Source organism: Myotis nattereri (assembly GCF_964212035.1).
Source record: "Myotis nattereri genome assembly, chromosome: X".
Lineage (NCBI taxonomy): Eukaryota > Metazoa > Chordata > Mammalia > Chiroptera > Vespertilionidae > Myotis > Myotis nattereri.
In genome coordinates, this window is record NC_138078.1 from 26851514 (window position 1) to 26872049 (window position 20536).

Below are 20536 nucleotides of genomic sequence, written 5' to 3' on the forward strand. Positions count from 1 at the left end.
GAGGCCTGGTGCAAGAAATTCATGCACAGGTACAGTCCCTAGGCCTGGCCTGCGATCAGGGCCATCTCCCTCAGCTGCCTGCAGCCAGCCACATACCCCGCCGCCACCCACCACCAGTAACCCATTCGCCACTGGGTGATTGGAGCCTGCCGGCCAAGGGGAAGAACTGAGAGGTCAGCCATTCTGTCTGCTCGCCTGCCCCACAACTGCCATGGTTGCCCTCTGTGTGTGGGGTGACTGGTGGGGTGGGGGCCTAGGCCTGGTGCCACCCGCATCCCCCACCACCCAACCCCGGTTCCCCTTTCACCATTGGGAATTTGGAGCTTGCCGACTGGGGAAAGGAACTGAGAGGTGGTCAGTGCGCCTCATAGTGACTGGTGGAGCAGTCATTCTGGTTCTTCCACCATTAGGGTCAATATGCATAATACCCTTTTATTATAAAGGAAAGAGGCCCAGTGCACAGCTGGGCTGGCCAACCTGCCCTGATGGGGGCCCCGATTGGGGTAGGAGGTCTCCACCAGGGGGTGGGGCTGGCTGGGGCGAGGGGCTGAGGGTGGTTTGCAGGCTGACCACACCCCCGACCAGGGTGGGATCCCCTCTGGGGGCGGGACCAGCTGGGGCAAGTGGCGGCAGTTGTTCTGGTCTCTCGTTGTTCTGGTTGTTCTAACATTTCCATCACTGGATTTAATTATATAGAATTTTTACAGAGCGAAAGATCAAAGTTGAGAGAGAATCATTAATCAGCTACAGCCTGGTTGCACCCCGACTGAGGATTGAGCCTGCACCCCAGGCATATGCCCTGACCTGCAATCAAACCATGACCTCCTGCTTCTTAGGTCAATGTTCAAACACGGAACCCCATCGGCTGGGCAACAAGATCCTTTGTAAGTAATTCTTTTATTTATGGTTACTTTTAATGAATAATTGAAATAAAAATATAATACTCCTAATGCAATAAAAACCAAGAGGAGTATATGTAAGTATTGACTTCATAGTTGGTAAAATACATAACACATTGATGAACCCAAGCAGAAGCTCATACAGAAAGTTTTATTAGCAATAGGTATTAAATTTACAGATATTGTGGAATCAAATTGTCCATACACAGTGAGACACTCATGGTGAATTCTGACTTATGTTAAAATGAGAGAGACACACTAGCCAAGTGAGCAGTAAATAGAAAATTGTCTAATCCTCTTTGTCCCCTGAATCCTCCTCTTCATAGTTCCATCCCTTCCTCATAAACACCTTCTCAATCACACCTGGCATCCTGTAGCCTTTGCTTACAATGAAATCTTTGAAAGCAATTGGTCCATAAAGTTCATCAATAATGTCTGGTTCAAGATGCCTTCCATTGGTCAAATGTTCCTTGTCAGGGACGTCTTTAGGGTCCGGAAAGGGCTGGTCATTGACCAGCTTTTTGCAGGATTTGGGGTCCAGGTACCATGCTCCATACCTTATCTTCTCCCGTTTGGGTTTATAAGGGTCTTGTTGTTTGCGGAGTTTCCTTTCCCAGTTACCTTCCTGCATGGAGAATTTTCTCTGCTGTATGTCATCTAGCTGTTTGCAGGGCCTTATATTCAAAGGAAGCTGGCTTATTTTCTTTATTTTGACTGTATTATGGGTGAGTGGGACCTCTAACTCAACTTGAAACTGTTTCATGAGGTCCTCTTCATCAATGCCTATGTCTCCAAAATTATCATCGATCCATCTGCAGAATTCACGAATTCTTCTTCTTGATTTTTGGAGCCCAGGATCTTTGGGGATATCCGTTGTGCATGCTGCATTTGTCTCTTCCTCAGGAAACAAACGGAATAAATATGACTGGAGACTCTCCTTGGCCGTTTCCACGTAGGCTTGGTCTTCAGGTTCCAGGTTGTCCTCCTCCAGAAGTCCCAGGTTGAGCTTCCTGAAAGATTCCAGGTGGACTTCCTTGGGAGGCTCAAGGTACACTACCTGGGGAGGCTCCAGGTTCAGTGGGTGGGGAAGCACCAGGTTCAATGCCTTGGGAGGTTCTAAGTTCACTGCCTGAGGAGGCTCCAGGTTGACCTCCTCAGGATGTTATTCACACAGGTGTGTGGGGGTCTTCTTTCTTTCCTTGGTGCCCTCACAATACGCCCACGTGTCCTCCATCTCCCTGTCAGGATCTAGCACTTCCAGGACCTTGAGCAGGAGGTCTGGAGGGAGAGATTCCTCCAGATTCGGGCAGTTCCCCAAGGGATGCTTTCTCAGGCTGGCTTCAATGTTCTTTACAAAGGCCTTCCTTGCTCGCTGGGCTGGCGAGAGCTTGGAACACAGGTCCGCTCCCGTGGGCGGCTGCCTGTGAATCTTTTTGGGCGGAGGGTGGGGAATTCTATGAGCAACCATGGGCAGAAAGCCCTCCCAAGGGCCACGAGTGATCACACCTTCAGGAGATGGACAGTCAGTTCTGAAGTCATCCAGTCCCTCCTTCACAAATACCCACCTCCGGCTGTCCATGGAGTTTGGTCACTTGCCAAGCTTGTTGTTCTGCCTGGAGAGATAGCGGGAAGGCAACCTGTCCCTGTCCTTGAACCAGGGCTTACATTTCATGCCCAGGGGCAAGGGCTCCAGTGGCCCCGGCCCTAGCAGCCACTTCTTGCTGGGCTCCGACTTCTGGTCCAGCTTCTGCCCTGACTGCCATGGCTTGATGAGCCCCGACTCTATGAGCGCCTTCTTCCTCAGGTCCGACTTTAACAGCCACCCCTTGTGGGGCTCAGGTAAGGGCCACTGCTGGCACGCCATGGCGCCCTTGGACCAGGGCGCCCAGGGGCATCAGGGTTTTGTTGTCCCAGCTGCCCTGTTGCTAGGAGACCATTTCCAGGCGTGGCTGCATTCTTACTCTTTCCTGAGGTGGGTCAGCACGTGCCCCTGCACAGCCTGCATTGTCCCGCGTTGGCCCGCAAGGTTGCATTCTTGCTTGTGGTAGAGAATTGTCCTCCTGTATGGGCACACCACAGTTGAGCTCCCCATTCATCTTTTGATGGACTTTTGGATTGATTCCAGTTTGAGCCTGTTTGCAAATCAAGGGGCTACGAATATTTCACGTGTTCACAACTTCATACAAGTACTTTCATTTCTCCTGGATAAATTATAAGTAACAATTGATAGGGGGGAGCTTCTGAGAGCCATATTTTTTCTATGTACTCACAGACCTCAGGTTTTGATATTTGCCCAAATATGGGTGAGGTGAGTGAGGTATTGGGTGTACAACCAAAGATGGCACCCAAAATCCCCCTCAGAAATCAAGATCAGTTATCTTTTAAGGTAACATTTCAACATCATCAGAAAAACAGTACCATAGTAAAGCCTGAGGACCAAGGATAGATCAGTGTTCCTACTATTGATCCTGTCTTTATTTAAAACCCATGTGTTGTTCACCATCCATTTTCTATTTACAAATAATTTTTGCCCTTTTTGGATACTGTTGTGTTTCTTGGAAATAGTTTGATTCTTTGGGGTCCTTTTTAAGATTTGATTTAAATAAACAGAGCAGTTCCCTGTGATAGTACATGGCTAAATACTGTTAGACCATGTGGTATGGTTAATTAACTGTTCCTCACTACTGAAGCAAGTCCCTTCCACGTAAATTATTCAATGGCTGTGCATCTAGAGATCTTCTAGTCTGGCTGACAATAAAGGTCACTATTGCAGGCCCTGTGTGAGTGTCAGTTATCAAGAATCCTTTCCAGTGGTTTCTTTCCTGGCTTCTAATAATGTATTCACACAAGAGCTGATCAGTAATCCCCTGAATCATTCTTGTGGGGTGCAAGATTCTGGAGTTCCCTCTCTGCTGGGGTCCAACCCCAGCGAGTCCAGGGGTTCCTAAAGGTGTGGACGGAGTCGGCGAAGAAGGAATGACACGGAGACAGCGTTCAGTTGATCAGCAGCCTAGCCAGGATCTCCAGCCAAGTTCTGGTCTCGATCTCCAGAGAGGTTCTGCTGTTTATTGTCTTGTTACATCCGTATTTATCCCAGTTGATTTTAATCCTGTCAATTTCTATTACAAAGGTTAGGGCGTTTCTTATCTCCATTCCAGGGAGTAAAGATTATGTAGCTTAAGCATGATTGTTTGTAGTTAAAGTGATTAATTACCCGCCTGGCACTTAGCCGAGGGGTTTTACTCCCTCCCTAACTTCAGGGGAAAATCCCTACCTGGGGGAACAACCTTTCTCAGAGAGGAGACCTTGGTTAAAACACACAGTGCCAAGAAGGTGAGCAAACATACTAAGAACAGCATGCCATATATGCCAGGTCCCCTGAAACAGCAAGCATGGACCGGCTGCCGGCAAATTCCCCCTTTTTTATTTTTTAAATGATCACACATGCAAATCAGTGGCCACCTCTCAGATTGGGCCATTTAAGTCTCGGAAGAAGAGTGGCAAGCAATGATAGTGAGCATAGCTATAAACATAGTGGATGGAGCGCAGAAGGAGCCCCATTCCTGTAGAAGGTTGCCAGCCTCTTCAGTCAAGGGATTTCAGCTGTCCTCAAGTTGTTGGTTTGATTGTCTTTGTTGGTCTGGCTAGCGGGCGGCGTCACTGGCGACAGGCTTCCCTAAGCGTCAGCAAGTTGAAGGGCTGCATCAAAGGGTCCATCAGGGCCGTGGTTGATGGTGGTGTCGATGTCCGAGGAGGAGTAAGCTGTGCCCTCTGGATCCAGCTGATATGGAAAATGGAGGGTAGTAGAAAAAGAAGAGAAAGCAAAAGAACTACAAGGCATGGAAGTGTTTAGAAAAAAGAGGGAGAAGAAAGGGAAGAAGGCAGCATCCTGACACAGCACTTTACTTCAGCTTCCCCTTTCCCTGTGGTCCCAGGTAGAAATGGGAAACAAGTCCTATTGCAGTGAGAGGGCAGCTGCTGTCAGTCAGTCTCTGTCTTTACCTGGGTCCCGATCTGAGCTGGGCATGGGAAGCAGGAAGCAGCCATGGGGACAGGAGACCTTCCTCAGAAGGGGTGAGTGTTTAAGCCCCTGCACCATTGGGGAGGGGGGTCTGTGCCCCACCTTTGTTGCACCCCAAGTCTTCTCCTACTGGCCCCCGACTGTGCCTGTCTTAGGTTGCCCCACCCTGTGGAGTCTTACCCGTCATTGACTACCAGCCATCTCTGGGCCAAGTAGGGTGATGTGAGGTTCAGTTTTGTCTCCTTGATAGCCTATGTCCCTCTGGCCTCCATGCCCAGCAACTGCCTTTGGATTCCCTCGCCTGCTGGTGGGGCTCTGGCATTGATCATAGGGAACTCAGGTTTCTTCTCTAGAGAGGGCCCAGCTTACGCCATTGGGCCAGAGACAGATCCATGGTACCAGCCACCATGAGGCTTCAACCTCAGCATGAACAGAGAGCTCAGGCAACAGCTATGGGCAATTGGATTGTAAGAAGAGGGTCCCTCTTGGCACAAGGGTAAGAGGTGCCGATACAGGACAAAGGAGAGTCCTGGAACAGGGCTTTCTCAGCCCAGGATGTCAGGCTCTTGGCACAAGACAACTCCATGTATGGGGCATATACCAAACACCCCTAGTCACGGCATAAAAGGGAGATGCCCTTCCTGGAACAGTAGGGTAGGGAGATTCTAGAAAAGGCTGTGTTCAGGAAAGAAGGAGAAAGGCCAAAGAACCAGCAAACAAGTAGTTAGATTTTAAAAAAAAGGAAAAAGGAAAGGAGATGTGGGGCAAAGCTGGGACATGTGGAAAGACAAAACGGAGGCACATGTGATCCTCCCAATGGACAGATTGTTCCAGCTCAGGGCTGCACATCTGCTGCAGACGGGCACTGGTCAGGTGTGCTATGATGAGGCAGAGATGGCGGGCGGTGAGACATAAGGTCGGACTAGACGGTCTGGAATCCACACAGGTGAGTTTGCGTCCTGTGGAAATATACAAGCATATCCTCTCCCCCAGGTTAAAAGTACGTCAGGTCCCTTCCAGGCTCCTGTAAGCAAGTCTCTCCATTTGACGAGGGCTTTAGGTTTAGTTAGATCAGGGTTCCAATGCCTGTACATCGGGGAATTTCCCTCAGAATCTACATTTAGTATATTAATTACAAATAGAGTATGTTGTAGAACATGATGAGGAGAGGAATATTTAAACTCATATTCTTGTAATTTTTTAATTTGTGTTTTTAAAGTTTGGTGAGCCCTTTCTACTATTGCTTGGCCTTGAGGATTGTAGGGTATTCTTGTAGTATGTGCGATGCCGAATGTAGAGCATAAGTTTTTAAAAGTTCTAGAGGTATAGGCAGGCCCATTTTCAGTTTTAAGTGCCCTTGGTATTCCTAGGTAGGAGAAGCATTGGAATAGACGCTGACTTACATCTTTAAAGGCTTCTCCTGTACGTGCAGAAGCAAGGATAACATGAGAAAAGGTATCAATACAAACATGCACATAGCAAAGTTTGCCAAAAGATGGGACATGAGTAATATTCATCTGCCATAAGTCACAGGGTCTAAGTCCTCTTGGATTAACTCCAGTAGCAGGGCTAGGAAAATGAGTAGGACAATGGCCGCAGTCACGCACAATACTTTGAGCAGCTTCTGTAGATATGCGATAATATAGACAGAGAGCAGAAGCATTTTGATGGTTAATGGCATGAGACTGCCGGGCTTCTTCTAGAGCTGTACAAACTACTGGGCAAGTTAGTAAATCCGCCTGATAATTTCCTTCACTTAAGGGTCCTGGTAGGCAGGAATGAGCTCTAATATGTCCAATATAGAAAGCCTTTTCTCGTTTGTGAATGCAAGTTTGTAGCTGAGTTAACAAAGAGAAAATGGCTGTTCTTCCTTGTGGGAGAGAGGCGGTCTCAATATGAGGAAATAATTTAACTATATATTGAGAGTCAGTGTACAAGTTAAAGGGAACCTGTTGCAATTGTTCAAAAGCATAAATGACTGCCAAAAGCTCTGTTCTCTGAGCTGACGTCTCTAGAGTTTGTTGAACATGGGTTATTGAGTCAATGATTGTTACTGCCCTACCATTAGAGGAACCATCTGTGAATACTAAGGAGGCAGGAGGTGATAATGGTTCTTTTGAACATTTAATAGGAAATATAAATGGATGTAGGGAGAGAAATTGCAATATAGGTGATCTTGGCAAATGATGTAAAATTTGTCCTGGGAAGTTACCTATAGCTATTTGCCACTCTTCTTCAAATTGTAATAGTGTGTCTAATTGTTCTCTTTTATAAGGTATTATTATCTCAGTAACTTCTCTTCCAAAGAGTTCGATACTGCGTCGTCTACCTTTGATAATGAGAGTGGCCACTAGGGAGGGATAGGGTGGTACAATCTTCCTAGGAGTGACAGGTAAATGTATCCATTCTAATGGTCCTTCCTGCCACAAGCATCCTGTAGGAGTATATTTAGTGGCTAGAATAATTAAGGCCCAAGATTTGGAATAATCTAGATACTGTAGTTGCTGTTTATTGATGGTCTGTTCTATTTTTGCTATAGCCTTTTCTCCTTCTACAGTTAATTGTCGGGGAGACTTAGGGTTAGTATCTCCCTTTAAAATGTCAAATAGAGGTTTTAAGTCAAGAGTGGTTATTTTTAGATATGGCCTGACCCAGTTGATATCACCTAATAGTTTCTGATAATCATTCAATGTGTTTAAATGATCTTTTCTTAATTGTAGAGGCTGATGGGTGATAGTAGAGGTATGTAATATTCTGCCTAAGTATGAAAAAGAAGGTTCAGTCTGAATCTTTTCTGGGGCTATTTTTAGACCATGTTCTTCTAAAGCAAGGATGGTCTGAGTAAGAATTTCCTGTAAAGTAGCCCGATCTTTATGAGCTAGTAAAATATCATCCATATAATGAATAAGATATAGATCTGAAAATTTCTTTCTAATAACTTGCAATGCCTGATCTACAAACTTTTGACATAATGTAGGACTATTTTTCATCCCTTGTGGGAGAACCTTTCATTGGTATCTGTGATAAGGCTGTTTAAAGTTTTCTGATGGTATGCTGAATGCGAATCTTTGACAATCAGCTGGGAGAAGAGGTATAGTGAAAAAACAATCCTGTAAGTCAATAACAACAACACAATACTCCTGTGGAATTGCCACAGGGGAGGGCAATCCAGGTTGTAAGGAGCCCATATCTTCCATGGTGGCATTTATGGCTCTTAGATCTTGCAAAAGTCTCCACTTGCCTGATTTCTGCCTTATTACAAATATGGGTGTGTTCCAGGGACTATTTGATGGCTCTATATGTCCCTCTGCTAATTGCTGATCAATTAATTGTCGGGCTGCTGATATTTTCTCAGATGTTAAGGGCCATTGCTCAACCCATACTGGTTGTGACGATTTCCAGACTATGGGATCAGCAGTCCTAAGGGCAATGGCCCCAATTACAGATCCTGTCGAGGAGTGTGAGGTATTACTTTCCTTTCCTAATTCCTTTCCTGGATTAAATCTCGTGTCTAGCATCTGTGATGTTACTGTATCACTGGGGCTATATAATACAACTCCCATATGAGACAAGATATCTCTTCCCTGATGCCGGGGTCCAACCCCAGCAGGTCCAGGGGTTCCCAAAGGCGTAGACGGAGACAGCGTTCAGTTGATCAGCAGCCTAGCCAGGATCTCCAGCCAAGTTCTGGTCTCGATCTCCAGAGAGGTTCTGCTGTTTATTGTCTTGTTACATCCGTATTTATCCCAGTTGATTTTAATCCTGTCAATTTCTATTACAAAGGTTAGGGCGTTTCTTATCTCCATTCCAGGGAGTAAAGATTATGTAGCTTAAGCATGATTGTTTGTAGTTAAAGTGATTAATTACCCGCCTGGCACTTAGCCGAGGGGTTTTACTCCCTCCCTAACTTCAGGGGAAAATCCCTACCTGGGGAAACAACCTTTCTCAGAGAGGAGACCTTGGCTAAAACACACAGTGCCAAGAAGGTGAGCAAACATACTAAGAACAGCATGCCATATATGCCAGGTCCCCTGAAACAGCAAGCATGGACCGGCTCCCGGCACCTCTCTTTCTCTCATTTTGCTCTCTTGTTGTCTGCCTTGAGATCTCTCCCCACCTTCTTCTCTATAGTGTCTTAGCTCCATCTCCTCTACATAGCGTGACTGCTGGTCTTTGCCTCTCTGAGCTGTGGCCTAGAAACGGAAGGAATGTGGAGCCATCATAGGAGTCACCTCCTTTATTTCCTATCTGTGAGGCATCTGTCCCTGCTTCCTGATGTCCAGTGTCTGTCATAATTTTATTTTATTTCATTACTTTTTTCATGTGTTCCAGGGCATATATCTGATCCCTGTTACTCTACTTTGGCCAGAACAGAAAATATAATTTCCTTTTTTTGTTTCATCTCCCTCAATTTGTGAGTCTGCCTTTTCAAAGGTCTCCCACGACTTCTGAGCCATCATGGGGAGAAAGCCCGCCCGAGGGCCACGAGTGTTCACATCTTCAGGAGATGAACAGCCCTTTGTGAAGTCAGGCTGTCCATCTCCTGGTACCGTAAATTCTTGCTGTTCTCCATGATTAGATATTGTAGATCACACCGACATTTTTGAAACAAATGCCTCTTTTAAAATCCATACAAATCTATTTTTCTTTTTTTCCCTAACACTCAGGATAATCATCTACTTCAAATTCCAAAAAATAAATAGTAAACTCCTTAGGATGTAGCATTAGGTGTTTTGCAATTTAATGCGGCATGGCTTTTTCTTGGTCATAGCCAGTAATACACTAATATACAAATTATAGATTAGATGTAATTCGTCAACCATGGCAGCAACATGAATCTGGTCCTAAAATACATTTTTAATTCATTTACTTATTCAGCATACATTGGTTCAGTTCTCCTTTTGTATGGGGCAGTGTGTCCAATACTCAAACTCTTGCAATTAAAGATACAAACACTATATTTTCCCTATAATCAATTTCCCATCAATTTTTGCCATCTGATTATTTTAAAGATTTTCTTCAGACTTCACCCTTGAAGTACATTCTTTCTGAGTAAGTGTTAAGTGAAGCAGGCTGAGATTGCAAATCAATGAAACAGAATTAAATATATTAATACAGCTAAGATGACTTAAGATGGTTGGTATAAGTTAAAATATGAAGCTAAGGAATAGAAAATCAGTGACCACGATTCAATGGGAACTCAATCTATTCTAGAAATTATTGCTTGTAAATTAGTATTATTATTAATATCATTATTAATATTAATATTATTGTCTCCTGCAGTATGAAGCACAGGGAGAATATCTCCATTTAAGGATAAGAACGAAGTGTCATTTTCATAGGAAAAATGACAACTAGCCAAAAGGTAATTCCCAGTATATTCAAACGCCTTTAAAAGTTCACTATTGTCCCCATTTGTCATATGAGATATACTTTTTCCAGAGGAAAGATAGATGTGCAACAGAAATTACATGTATCCGTTATTGAAATTATCAAGTGAATCCTAGCTGTTTTGGACCATTGGATAGCAGTGATGGAGAACCTATGACACGCGTGTCAGAGGTGACACACGAACTCATTTCTTTGGCTGATTTTTCTTTGTTAAATGGCATTTAAATATATAAAATACATACCAAAATATAAATCTTTTTTTTACTGTGGTTGCAACTGTCAAAAAATTTCTATATGTGACCCGGCACCAGAGTTAAGATAGGATTTTTCAAAATGCTGACACGCCGAGCTCAAAAGTTTCGCCATAGCTTCAGCCTGGGGACTGAAGTGTCCCAGGTCACATTTTGGTGAAGGTCACATGCCCAGGTGGTGCGGGCAAGAATGCTCAATCCCCAGTAGGGGCCTACAAGAGGCAGCTGATCCATGATTCTCTCTCATCACATGTTTCTATCCCTCTTTCCCACTCCCTAGCTCTCTAAAATGAATATATATATATTTAACCAATGAAATATAATGAATGAGCCTCAGGTGTTCCAAATAATGAATCTAGAGCTCTCTTCACTCTTAAATACAAGAGGTTACATTACTGTATGGACATCAGCATCTTCCAAGTATTCATCCTACTCTGGCTATGGCAGTTAACATTAGGAAATATGGCTATTGAAAAAGGGCCTGCTGTAGTTGTTTACCATCTCCCAAAGCAAATATTTCAGAAGAATGATTACTGATGTAGAGTACTTACCTTTCTAAATTGTCCCATTTTTTGCTTCTTAAATAGACAGCATGTGAAGATTGAGTATTACAGGTAGTTGTTACCATAACTTTGATCACTTATAATAAGCACATTTAAGATAATTCCGATACGTTGTAATGTAGCAATATTTTTCAACCTCAGATTATTCCACTAATTACCCCTTTCAGTTTTCATTTTTTTAAAAAAAATCAAAATAACATTGTTTCTGGACCTATTTTGTTCATGGATTCATTTTGTTCATTAGATTCCACATATGAGTGAGATCATGCGATATTTGACCTTTCTCTGACTGGCTTATTTCATTTAGCATAATACTCTCCAGGTCAATCCATGCTGTTGCAAATATTACTATCTTGCAAGTACTTCAACTGTCCTCTAATTGTTTCCTTCTATAGTAGACATTTTATTTTAATTTTGTAAATCTATTTTCTTCCCTTAAGATTCTGAGAATAGGATTTTTTGGTAAAATTATATTTTATTTCAATATTTTATCTGAGTTTCCCCCCAAAATGACATAGTTTTGTGTTTTTATTGTGATCTTCTATTTTACCTTCCTCATACATCTGGAAAACCGTTTTCATTTATATGTATGAATAAAGGACTTACTTGATTCACCTCGGTAAGTAGCATGGATCAGATCTAGAATTGTGATGTCCATTTCACTACTAGGGTTTTGCTCAAAATGGGAGAGTGGAGTGTGTCAGTTATTCAGTTTCTTTCTCCTTTGGGGATACATGGCATGGAGCTTACAGGTAGGATAGAAACACTTTCTGATGCCAAAGCAAGCACAATATTTCTCACATTGGAACACTAGTGTTTTTTCCTTCTAGGAAAATGTGTCCTATTGTTTCCCTTCTCTGGAGGTCTGTAATTGTCTTACATTCATTCACCGTCTTGGAGTGTAGTTTGGGGAGATTAAAAGGCTCAGATGCCAAAGACCTTTACTGTTCTGTGTAAGTAAGGGTGGGGGAGGGTTTGAGCTATGCAAGTTAAAAAAGATCTGCTATTCACAGAGCAGCTATTTGCTCTCACAATTGACCAAGTACCATCCGCAGTGTTGCAATTTCATTTACTCTGTCCTTAGAGTAAGGGGTCTCCATATTGCCACCCAGATGTTAAAAAATGTTAATATTTGCATATTTTAATAAACCAAAACTGTAGGTTAAATACAAGAATCCTTTCCTTTAATCCCTGCCCAATTCTATTCTATTCACCCTTTTTTCCAGAGTCAAGCACACCTGTGATTTTAAGGATATGATTTATACATTTAGCATGAACATTCATCCACATTCAAAGGGCCGAAGACCATCCACCTGACTGCACCCACATGTACATTGTTTATAAGGGGTAGGTTAATTTTGTTTTCCCATGTGCCATGGAATACCTCCTCCTCATTCCAGTGTCTCATGGAACACCTCCTCCTTCATCAGGGTCCTATGGAATCCCTACTCACTCCATCAGGGTCCTAAGGAATCCCTCCTCCCTTCATAAGGATCCAATGGAATCCCCCTCCTTCCTCCATCAGGGTCCTATGGAATCTGTCTTCCATCCATCCAGGGTCTTATGGAATCCCTCCTTCCTCCATCAGGATCATATGGAATCCCTCCTCCCTCCCTAAGGGTCCTATAGAATCCCTCCTCTCTCCATCTAGGGTCCCATGGAATCCCTCCTCCTTCCATCAGGGTCCTATGGAATCCCTCCTCCCTCCTTCCTCCATCCAGGGTCCTATGGAATCCCTCCTCCTTCCATCAGGGTCCTATGGAATCCCTCCTCCCTCCATCAGGGTCCTACAGAATACGTCCTCTCCTCCATCAGGATCCAATGGGATCCCTCCTCCCTCCATCCAGGGTCCGGAGCTGCACTAATTGAGGCCTGGGTGGAGACTCCTGGATACCGGTTTTAAAAGTAAATGTATTTGCTCAGAGGAATCAGAGAAAGACCCTTATTTATTTAAGAACCAATGACTTTATTTGAAGAGACAGCGGACCTTGAACATGGAACTGAGGTGCCCGTTTTGCACGGGCAATGTGGCCATGGGCATCCGGGCACGGGGCAGGGAGGCCCCCTCGGCTCTCGGGAAGGCAGTCCCGGCCAGTGCTCCTCTCCGTCGCCCAGGGTGAGCTTGTGGAGCAGGTCCTCCTCCAGGCCGGACTCGGGGGCCTGCATCTGGCGCAGCTGGCTGATGTGGCCGCCCAGCTCCTGGAGGAAGGCCGCCTGTGGGTGCAGGCAGTGGCTCTCCAGGAACTCGCACAGGTGGGCGTCCCCCCGGTGGGTGGCCCGGCGGTGCAGGTGCCGCAGGCCCTGGTCCACTCTCTTCGCCAGGAGCAGGGCCTGCTCCAGGGCCATCAGGCTGCTGTCCCACTGGTGCTGCTGCGGCCGGGGGACGTCCTCCAGCAGGACCCGGCCCCCGCGCTGGCTCTGCAGCCACACCAGCCGGTCTGCCTGCTCCCTCTTCTTGAGGGCCCGCTTCCGGAAGTACTGGGAGCCCTGCTGCCAGGCCCGGTCGGGCCTCTGGAAGTAGCCGGCGATGGAGGTGTACACGGAGGCCGCGTAGAGCTCCAGGCCGATCTGCTGGTTGATGGCGGCCTCGCAGTCTGGATGGTAGCGCTGGCGCTCAGAGGAGGGCGGAGGAGTGGCCATGTGTGCAGGCGCAGGAGCGGTCAGAGGCCCAGGCGGAGTGGAGGAGGCCGGCCGGTCACAGGTGCAGGCGGCTGGGGTCTCAGAAGGTCCCGGGTGAGGGCAGGGCACCGGAGACAGGCGGCTGGGGTCTCGGAGGGTCCCGGGTGCGGGCAGGGCACCGGAGACAGGCGGCTGGGGTCTCGGAGGGTCCCGGGTGCGGGCAGGGCACCGGAGACAGGCGGCTGGGGTCTCGGAGGGTCCCGGGTGCGGGCAGGGCACCGGAGACAGGCGGCTGGGGTCTCGGAGGGTCCCGGGTGAGGGCAGGGCACCGGAGACAGGCGGCTGGGGTCTCGGAGGGTCCCGGGTGAGGGCAGGGCACCGGAGACAGGCGGCTGGGGTCTCGGAGGGTCCCGGGTGAGGGCAGGGCACCGGAGACAGGCGGCTGGGGTCTCGGAAGGTCCCGGGTGAGGGCAGGGCACCGGAGTCAGGCGGCTGGGGTCTCGGAAGGTCCCGGGTGAGGGCAGGGCACCGGAGACAGGCGGCTGGGGTCTCAGAAGGTCCCGGGTGCGGGCAGGGCACCGGAGACAGGCGGCTGGGGTCTCGGAGGGTCCCGGGTGAGGGCAGGGCACCGGAGACAGGCGGCTGGGGTCTCGGAGGGTGCCGGGTGAGGGCAGGGCACCGGAGTCAGGTGGCCGCAGCGACAAGACACGCAGGAGGCTGCGGGCCGCTGGCGGTGGCGGTTGGCTCTGCGGGGACCGGAAGCAGTGACCGTTACTCAGGGGCCTGGGGGAGGGGCGGGGGCCTCACAGGGGGGCTGAGGGGGGCCGAGGAGGAGGGCAGTGCTGGCCTTCTCCGGATTCCATGCCCGTCTCATGCTGGGCCCTGGCCTTCATGGCGTTTTAAAGTGTGACCCGTGAGGACCAGTGCGATCGCTGTCAGGACGTCAACCGCACTTGGTTTCTCGGAGCAGCTTGTGTGAATGTGGCCCCGATGTGGTTGTGTCCTTAACCGCAGCCCAGCCCTTTTGGGGAATCCTTGTTGCCTCAGCATGAATCCCAACGCTTCATCGGAATGACGTCAGCGTCCGCTCCCACAGTTCCCACAGCCTGACCCCGTCCTGGGCCTGGTGACGCCAGCGACCTGCACTTCCTCCTGTTCACCATCAAGGCCCCCCTCTCTGCGGGCAGAGCCCGGCCTCCACAGCCTCACCGACCCTCCGCCTCCCATCTTCCCGCCTGGGAACTGGCCTTCCCGCCCTTTACTCTGTCTCCTCTCCATCTCTCAGCACAGCCCAGACACCCATTCCTCCCGCCCTGTCTGCCCCCAAGGGGGACAGTTCCCATGGTCTCAACGCTGACATCCTAGAGATTCCATCAAAATGCTATTAGAACTGGTAAATGAATTTAGTAAAGTTACAGGATAACAAATTAGTGTTCAGAAATCCATAGCATGGTTATGTACCAATAATGAAACATCAGAAAAGAAATTAAGAAAACATCCCATTTACAATTGCATCAAAAATACCTACCAGTAAATTTAACCAAAGAGGTAAAAACGTCTGAACTCTGAAAATAATAAGACACTGAAGAACGCAATTGAAGAGGAAGCAAATAAATAAAAGCATATACTGTTTCTTATGGATAGGAACAATTAATGTAAAAAATGTCCATAGTACCAAAAGGATTATATAGATTCAACACCATCAATATCAAAATACCAGTGCCATTTACCATAGAACTGGAACAAATAATCCAAAAATTTTGACCCCAAATAGCCACAGCAATCTTGAGAAAGAAGAACAAAGTTGGAGGTATCATGCTACCATTGATAGAACTATTCTACAAGCCCCTAGTAATCAAAACAAAATGGTAATGGCAAAAGATGTCTAGCTCAATGAAACGGAATAACCCAGAAACAAACTCACACCTATACGGGCCATTAATCTATGGCAAAGGGGGGAAGAACATACAATGGGATAAGCACAGTCTAGTCCAGTGATGGCGAACCTTTTGAGCTCGGCATGTCAGCATTTTGAAAAACCCTAACTTAACTCTGGTGCCCTGTCACACATAGAAATTTTTTGATATTTGCAACTATGGTAAAACAAAGATTTATATTTTTGATATTTATTTTATATATTTAAATGCCATTTAACAAAGAAAAATCAACTAAAAAATGAGTTCACGTGTCATAGGTTCACCATCACTCTAGTCAATAAATGGTGCTGGGAAAACTGGACAAATACATGCAAAAATGATACTAGACCATTTTCTTACACTATATATCAGAATAAACTCAAAACTGATTAAAGAGTTAACTATAAGATGCAAACCCAGAAAACTCCTAGAAGAAAGATAGTCAGTAAACTTTTTGACATTGTTCTTAATTATATATATAGTAGAGGCCCGGTGCATGAAATTCGTGCACTGGGGGATGGGGTTCCCTCAGCCAAGCCTGCCCCTCAGTCCAGGAGCCCTCAGTAGATGTCCTACTAATGGCCACAGTCTGGCAGCAGAGGCTCGGTGCAGGCGTCCCGTTTGTGTGTGTGTGTGTGTGTGTGTGTGTGTGTGTGTGTGTGTGTCTGCTGGGGGCCTGCCCCCAGCCACACCTGGGAGGTGCCCCTCTCTGTTGATCTCTCAGGCTCCTGGCCTCCACTGCATGTTGTACTCTCCCTTGAGCTGTGGCCAGGGTGAGGCGCCCTTTCCTGCTGTGGGATTGCCAGAGCAACCTAGGGACAGGCGCACACAGGGCATGGCTGCAGGCCGCCCTTTCCTGCTCTGGGATCACCACAGTGATCCCAAGCGCAGGCGCACAGGGAGGCTGGCTGCAGGCCCCCCTTTCCTGCTCCTTGATCACCGCTGCAATCCCACAGGCAGGCGCACAGAGGGGCTGGCTAGAGGCCGCTCTTTCCTCCTCAGGAATCGCAGTGGTGACCCAGGTGCTGGCGCACACATGGCTGGCTGCAGGCCACCTGTTGTAACGTACCCCGCGAATCACAGAAGGACGCCTCAAGAAGTCGAATTAAAGAGTCACATTGATTGCAACCCGGGACTATGAGGGGCCATTCCCAAATCTCATAGCCCTAAGATGGTGGCAAAACCAGATTTACATAGGCAAAATCACAAAGGTATTGATTACATCCCAGGGTTTGGAATGTGGCACCTGGCTCCCAAAAAAGCAGATTACAGAAGCAGAATTAAGCATGTTAATTACAGTTTCGGGTCTCAGGGTCACTGAATTGACAGGTATACATTATCTAGAGCCCTTGGGTCTCCCGACCACTGAGTTGTCACGACAGTTTAGAGTAATTGTGCTGTCCTGGTCTCGGGACCACTGAGTCAGCTGGAACGCACCACCTGTGGCCACTAAAACAATTTAGGGTAATTGTGCTGTCCTGTTTCCCAGCTACAGAAGACTGTGCTCTCTAAGACCAGTATGATAACAATCAATGGAATAGTCATTCAATCGATAAGGCATTCAATTGAATGGGATGACTTATACAATTTAGAAAATCAAAGTAACCTGTCCATTGTTAAAGAAAGCAAATAGGTACCATACTTCACACCCTTTCCTGCTCCATGATCTCTGGGGCAATCCCATGGGCAGGCACACAGGGGGGCTGGCTAGAGGCCCCCCTTTCCTGCTCCATGATCGCTGCGGCGATCCCAAGGGCAGGTGCACACGTGGGCTGGCTGCAGGCCCCCTTTTCCTGCTCCGTGATCGCAGCTGTGATTCCACAGGCAGGCGCACAGGGGGGCTGGCTAGAGACAGCCCTTTCCTGCTCCATGATCCCTGCAGCGACCCAGGGGCAGGTGCACAGGGGGGCTGGCTAGAGGCCGCTCTTTCCTGCTCAGGGATCTCAGTGGTGACCCAGGTGCAGGCGCATACAGGGCTGGCTGCAGGCCGCCCTTTCCTGCTCTGTGATCGCCATGGCGATCCAGGGGCAGGCGCACATGGGGGCTGGCTATAGACCACTCTTCACTGCTCCCTGATCGCTGCAGTGACCTAGGGGCAAGCGCACAGGGGGACTAGCTGCAGGCCCCCCTTTCCTGCTATGGGATCTCCGGTTCCTCATCCCTGGCAGGGGCGGCCAGGGAAGAGGCAGGCACCGGCCTCTTCGGTGCCCCGCTCTGGCTTCTCTGATCACCGGCAGGGGTGCGGGCAAAGATGGCCGGTTCTCCCATTCAGGGCCAGGGGCCGTGCCTCCCGGCTCTTGCCTGCTCCCTGTATTTCCAATCACCGTCCTTTCCCTATGGCCTCCCATCATTGCGCCTCTGTATGCAAATTAACCGCCATCTTTGTTGGCAGTTAACCGCCATCTTTGTTGGCAGTTAATTTGCATATCACCCTGTTTAGCCAATGAGAAGGGTAGCGGATGTATGCTAATTACCATGTTTCTCTTTTATTAGATAGGACTAGAGTCCCGGTGCATGAATTCATGCATGGGTGGGGTCCTGAAGCCTGCCCCTATCAGGCTAATTGGGGCTGGGCCAGCCCAGGGGAGGGAACGTGAGAGGTTGATTGGTCAGCACCACCCCTGATCAGGCCGGTTGGCCAGCCACACTGCATGTCATAGTGACTGGTCATGTTGGTCACTTGGTTTTTTTATCCTATCTAATAATAGACAAACATGGTAATTAACCGTACCTCCAACACACTTCCCATTGGCTAATCAGGGTGATATGCAAATTAACTGCCAACCAAGATGGTGACCGGTTGCCAGGCAGCTGAAGCGAACAGGAGGCTTGCTTGCTTCAGTGATGGAGGAAGCCAAGGTTCCCCACCTACCACTGCTGGCCTCTGAGCTGCACTCTAAGAAGCAATGCTGCAATTATAGAAGCTAAATAAACACCATGCTTTCAACCAGCCGGCCAAGCTGGATTTGCAACAGTGTTCCAATTATAGAAGCCAAACAAACCAGATACCTGAGTTCAGCAGCCGAGGTCTCAGAGCTGTAGCTGAGCCTCAGAGCTAAAGCTGGCTCTCAGCTGCAGTGACAGCCATAGAAGGTAAATAAATCCCAGAATAAAAAAAAAAAAAAAAAAGAAAGAAAAAAAGGAGAGGTTGGGAGCTTTAGTCACCAGACAGCCTGAAAACGGCCCTCAGCCACTCACCCAGACTGGCCAGGCACCCCAGGGGGGACACCCACCCTGTAGGTGGTGTGACTAACTGAAAACAGCCACCATCCCCTCATCCAGGCTGGCCAGGCACCCAAGCAGGACCCCCCCACCCTGATCCGGGACACCCTTCCGGGCAAAAGAAATGGCTCCCACCCATGCACCAGGCCTCTATAGTATATAGTGAAAGGGTAATATGCCTCCCCGCAACGGGATTAGTGGAGCCGAGAGGCCTTCCAAACCCGGGATCAGCGGAGTCATAAAGCCTCCCGAACTCAAGAACAGCGGAGCCATGAGGCCTCCCGAACCTGGGATCAGCGGAGCTGTGAGGCCTCCTAGCACCTGGATCAGCTGAGCAGCGAGACCTCACTGCCCTGGTGACAAGCAGAGCCTAGAGGCCTCCCAAGACTTTGATCAGTGGAGGCACAAGGCCTCCTGGCCCCTGAAGCAGTGTGAGAGGGGGCAGCGCCCAAACCCCCAGATCGCCCTGTGGCTCTGTGTGTGACAGGGGGCGGGGCCACAACTCCCTATCCTCTCTGCTCTGTTCATGACAGGGGATGGCGCCCTAACCCCCTGATCGGCCCTGCTCTGTGCCTGATAGCGGGAAGCTCCCCAACCCCCTGATCTGCTCTGCTCTATGTGTGACAGGGTACGGAGCCCCAACGCCCCTAATGGGCCCTGCTCTGTGCGTGAGAGGGGGCAGCGCCCCAACCCCCTTATCGGCCCTGCTCTGTGCATGAGAGGGGGTGAATCCGCAACCTCCCCATTGACCCTGCCTTGATTGTGACAGGGGGTGGCACCTCAACCCCCCAATCGGCCCTACCCTGATTTGACTGAGGGTGGTACCCCAACTTCCCAATCAGCCCTACTCTGAGCCCGACCAGGGGCTGCACCTAGGTATTGGGCCTGCCCTCTGCCAACCGGGAGCGGGCCTAAACCAGCAGGTAATTATCTCTGAAGGGGTCCCAGACTGTGAGAGGGCACAAGTGGAGCTGAGGGACACGCCCCCCCCCCCCGCCAATGCACAAATTTTTGTGCACCAAGCCTCTAGTCTATACTAATAAAAGAGAAACATGGAAATTGGCATCACTCTGCTATGCCCACCAGCCAATCAGGATGAGTATGCAAATTAACCCCAAAAAAAGATGGCGGTTAATTTGCATAAGCCAGTGGGAGAAAGATCAATATCATATGATCTCAGTCATATGTGAAAAATAACTAAGAACATAAAGTGATGAAAAAATAGACCTAGAGTCAAAGAGACATGGAACACACTGGCAACCCTCATAGGGAAAGAAGGAGAGGGTGGAGGGAGGAAGAATTCAAGCACTGAAATCATGTGCGTATATGCATAACCCATGGACACAGACAATGGGATGGTGAAGGATTTGGGGGTAAGGTGCTGGGAGAGGTCACTAGGGTAAAAAAAGGGACATGTATAATACTTTCAGCAATAAAAAGAAAAGTAAAAAGCCAGCTCTAACCGGTTTGGCTCAGTGGACTGAGCATTGACCTGCAGATTGAAGGGTCCCATGTTTGATTCTGGTCAAGGGCACATGCCCAGGTTATGGGCTCAATCCCTAGTAGGGGGTGTGCAGGAGGCACATGATCAATAATTCTCATCATTGAAGTTTTCATCTCACTCCATCTCCTTTCCTCTCTGAAATGAATAAAA

General features: G+C 48.1%; 1 protein-coding gene and 1 pseudogene across 2 annotated transcripts in view; one reads left to right on the forward strand and one right to left on the reverse strand.

Annotated features, from left to right (window-relative positions):
* The window catches only part of LOC308511594 (tryptophan--tRNA ligase, cytoplasmic-like), a 111098-nt pseudogene that overhangs the window by 88743 nt on the left and 1819 nt on the right, over positions 1-20536 (forward strand). The window lies entirely within an intron of this gene.
* Positions 1189-2763, reverse strand: LOC308510945 (protein FAM47E-like; the record flags this gene model as incomplete). The annotated part of the gene is made up of 3 exons (XM_081080998.1): positions 1189-1952; positions 2112-2405; positions 2565-2763. The coding sequence occupies 3 exons, from the start codon at positions 2761-2763 to the stop codon at positions 1189-1191; spliced, it is 1257 nt and encodes a 418-aa protein (XP_080937124.1).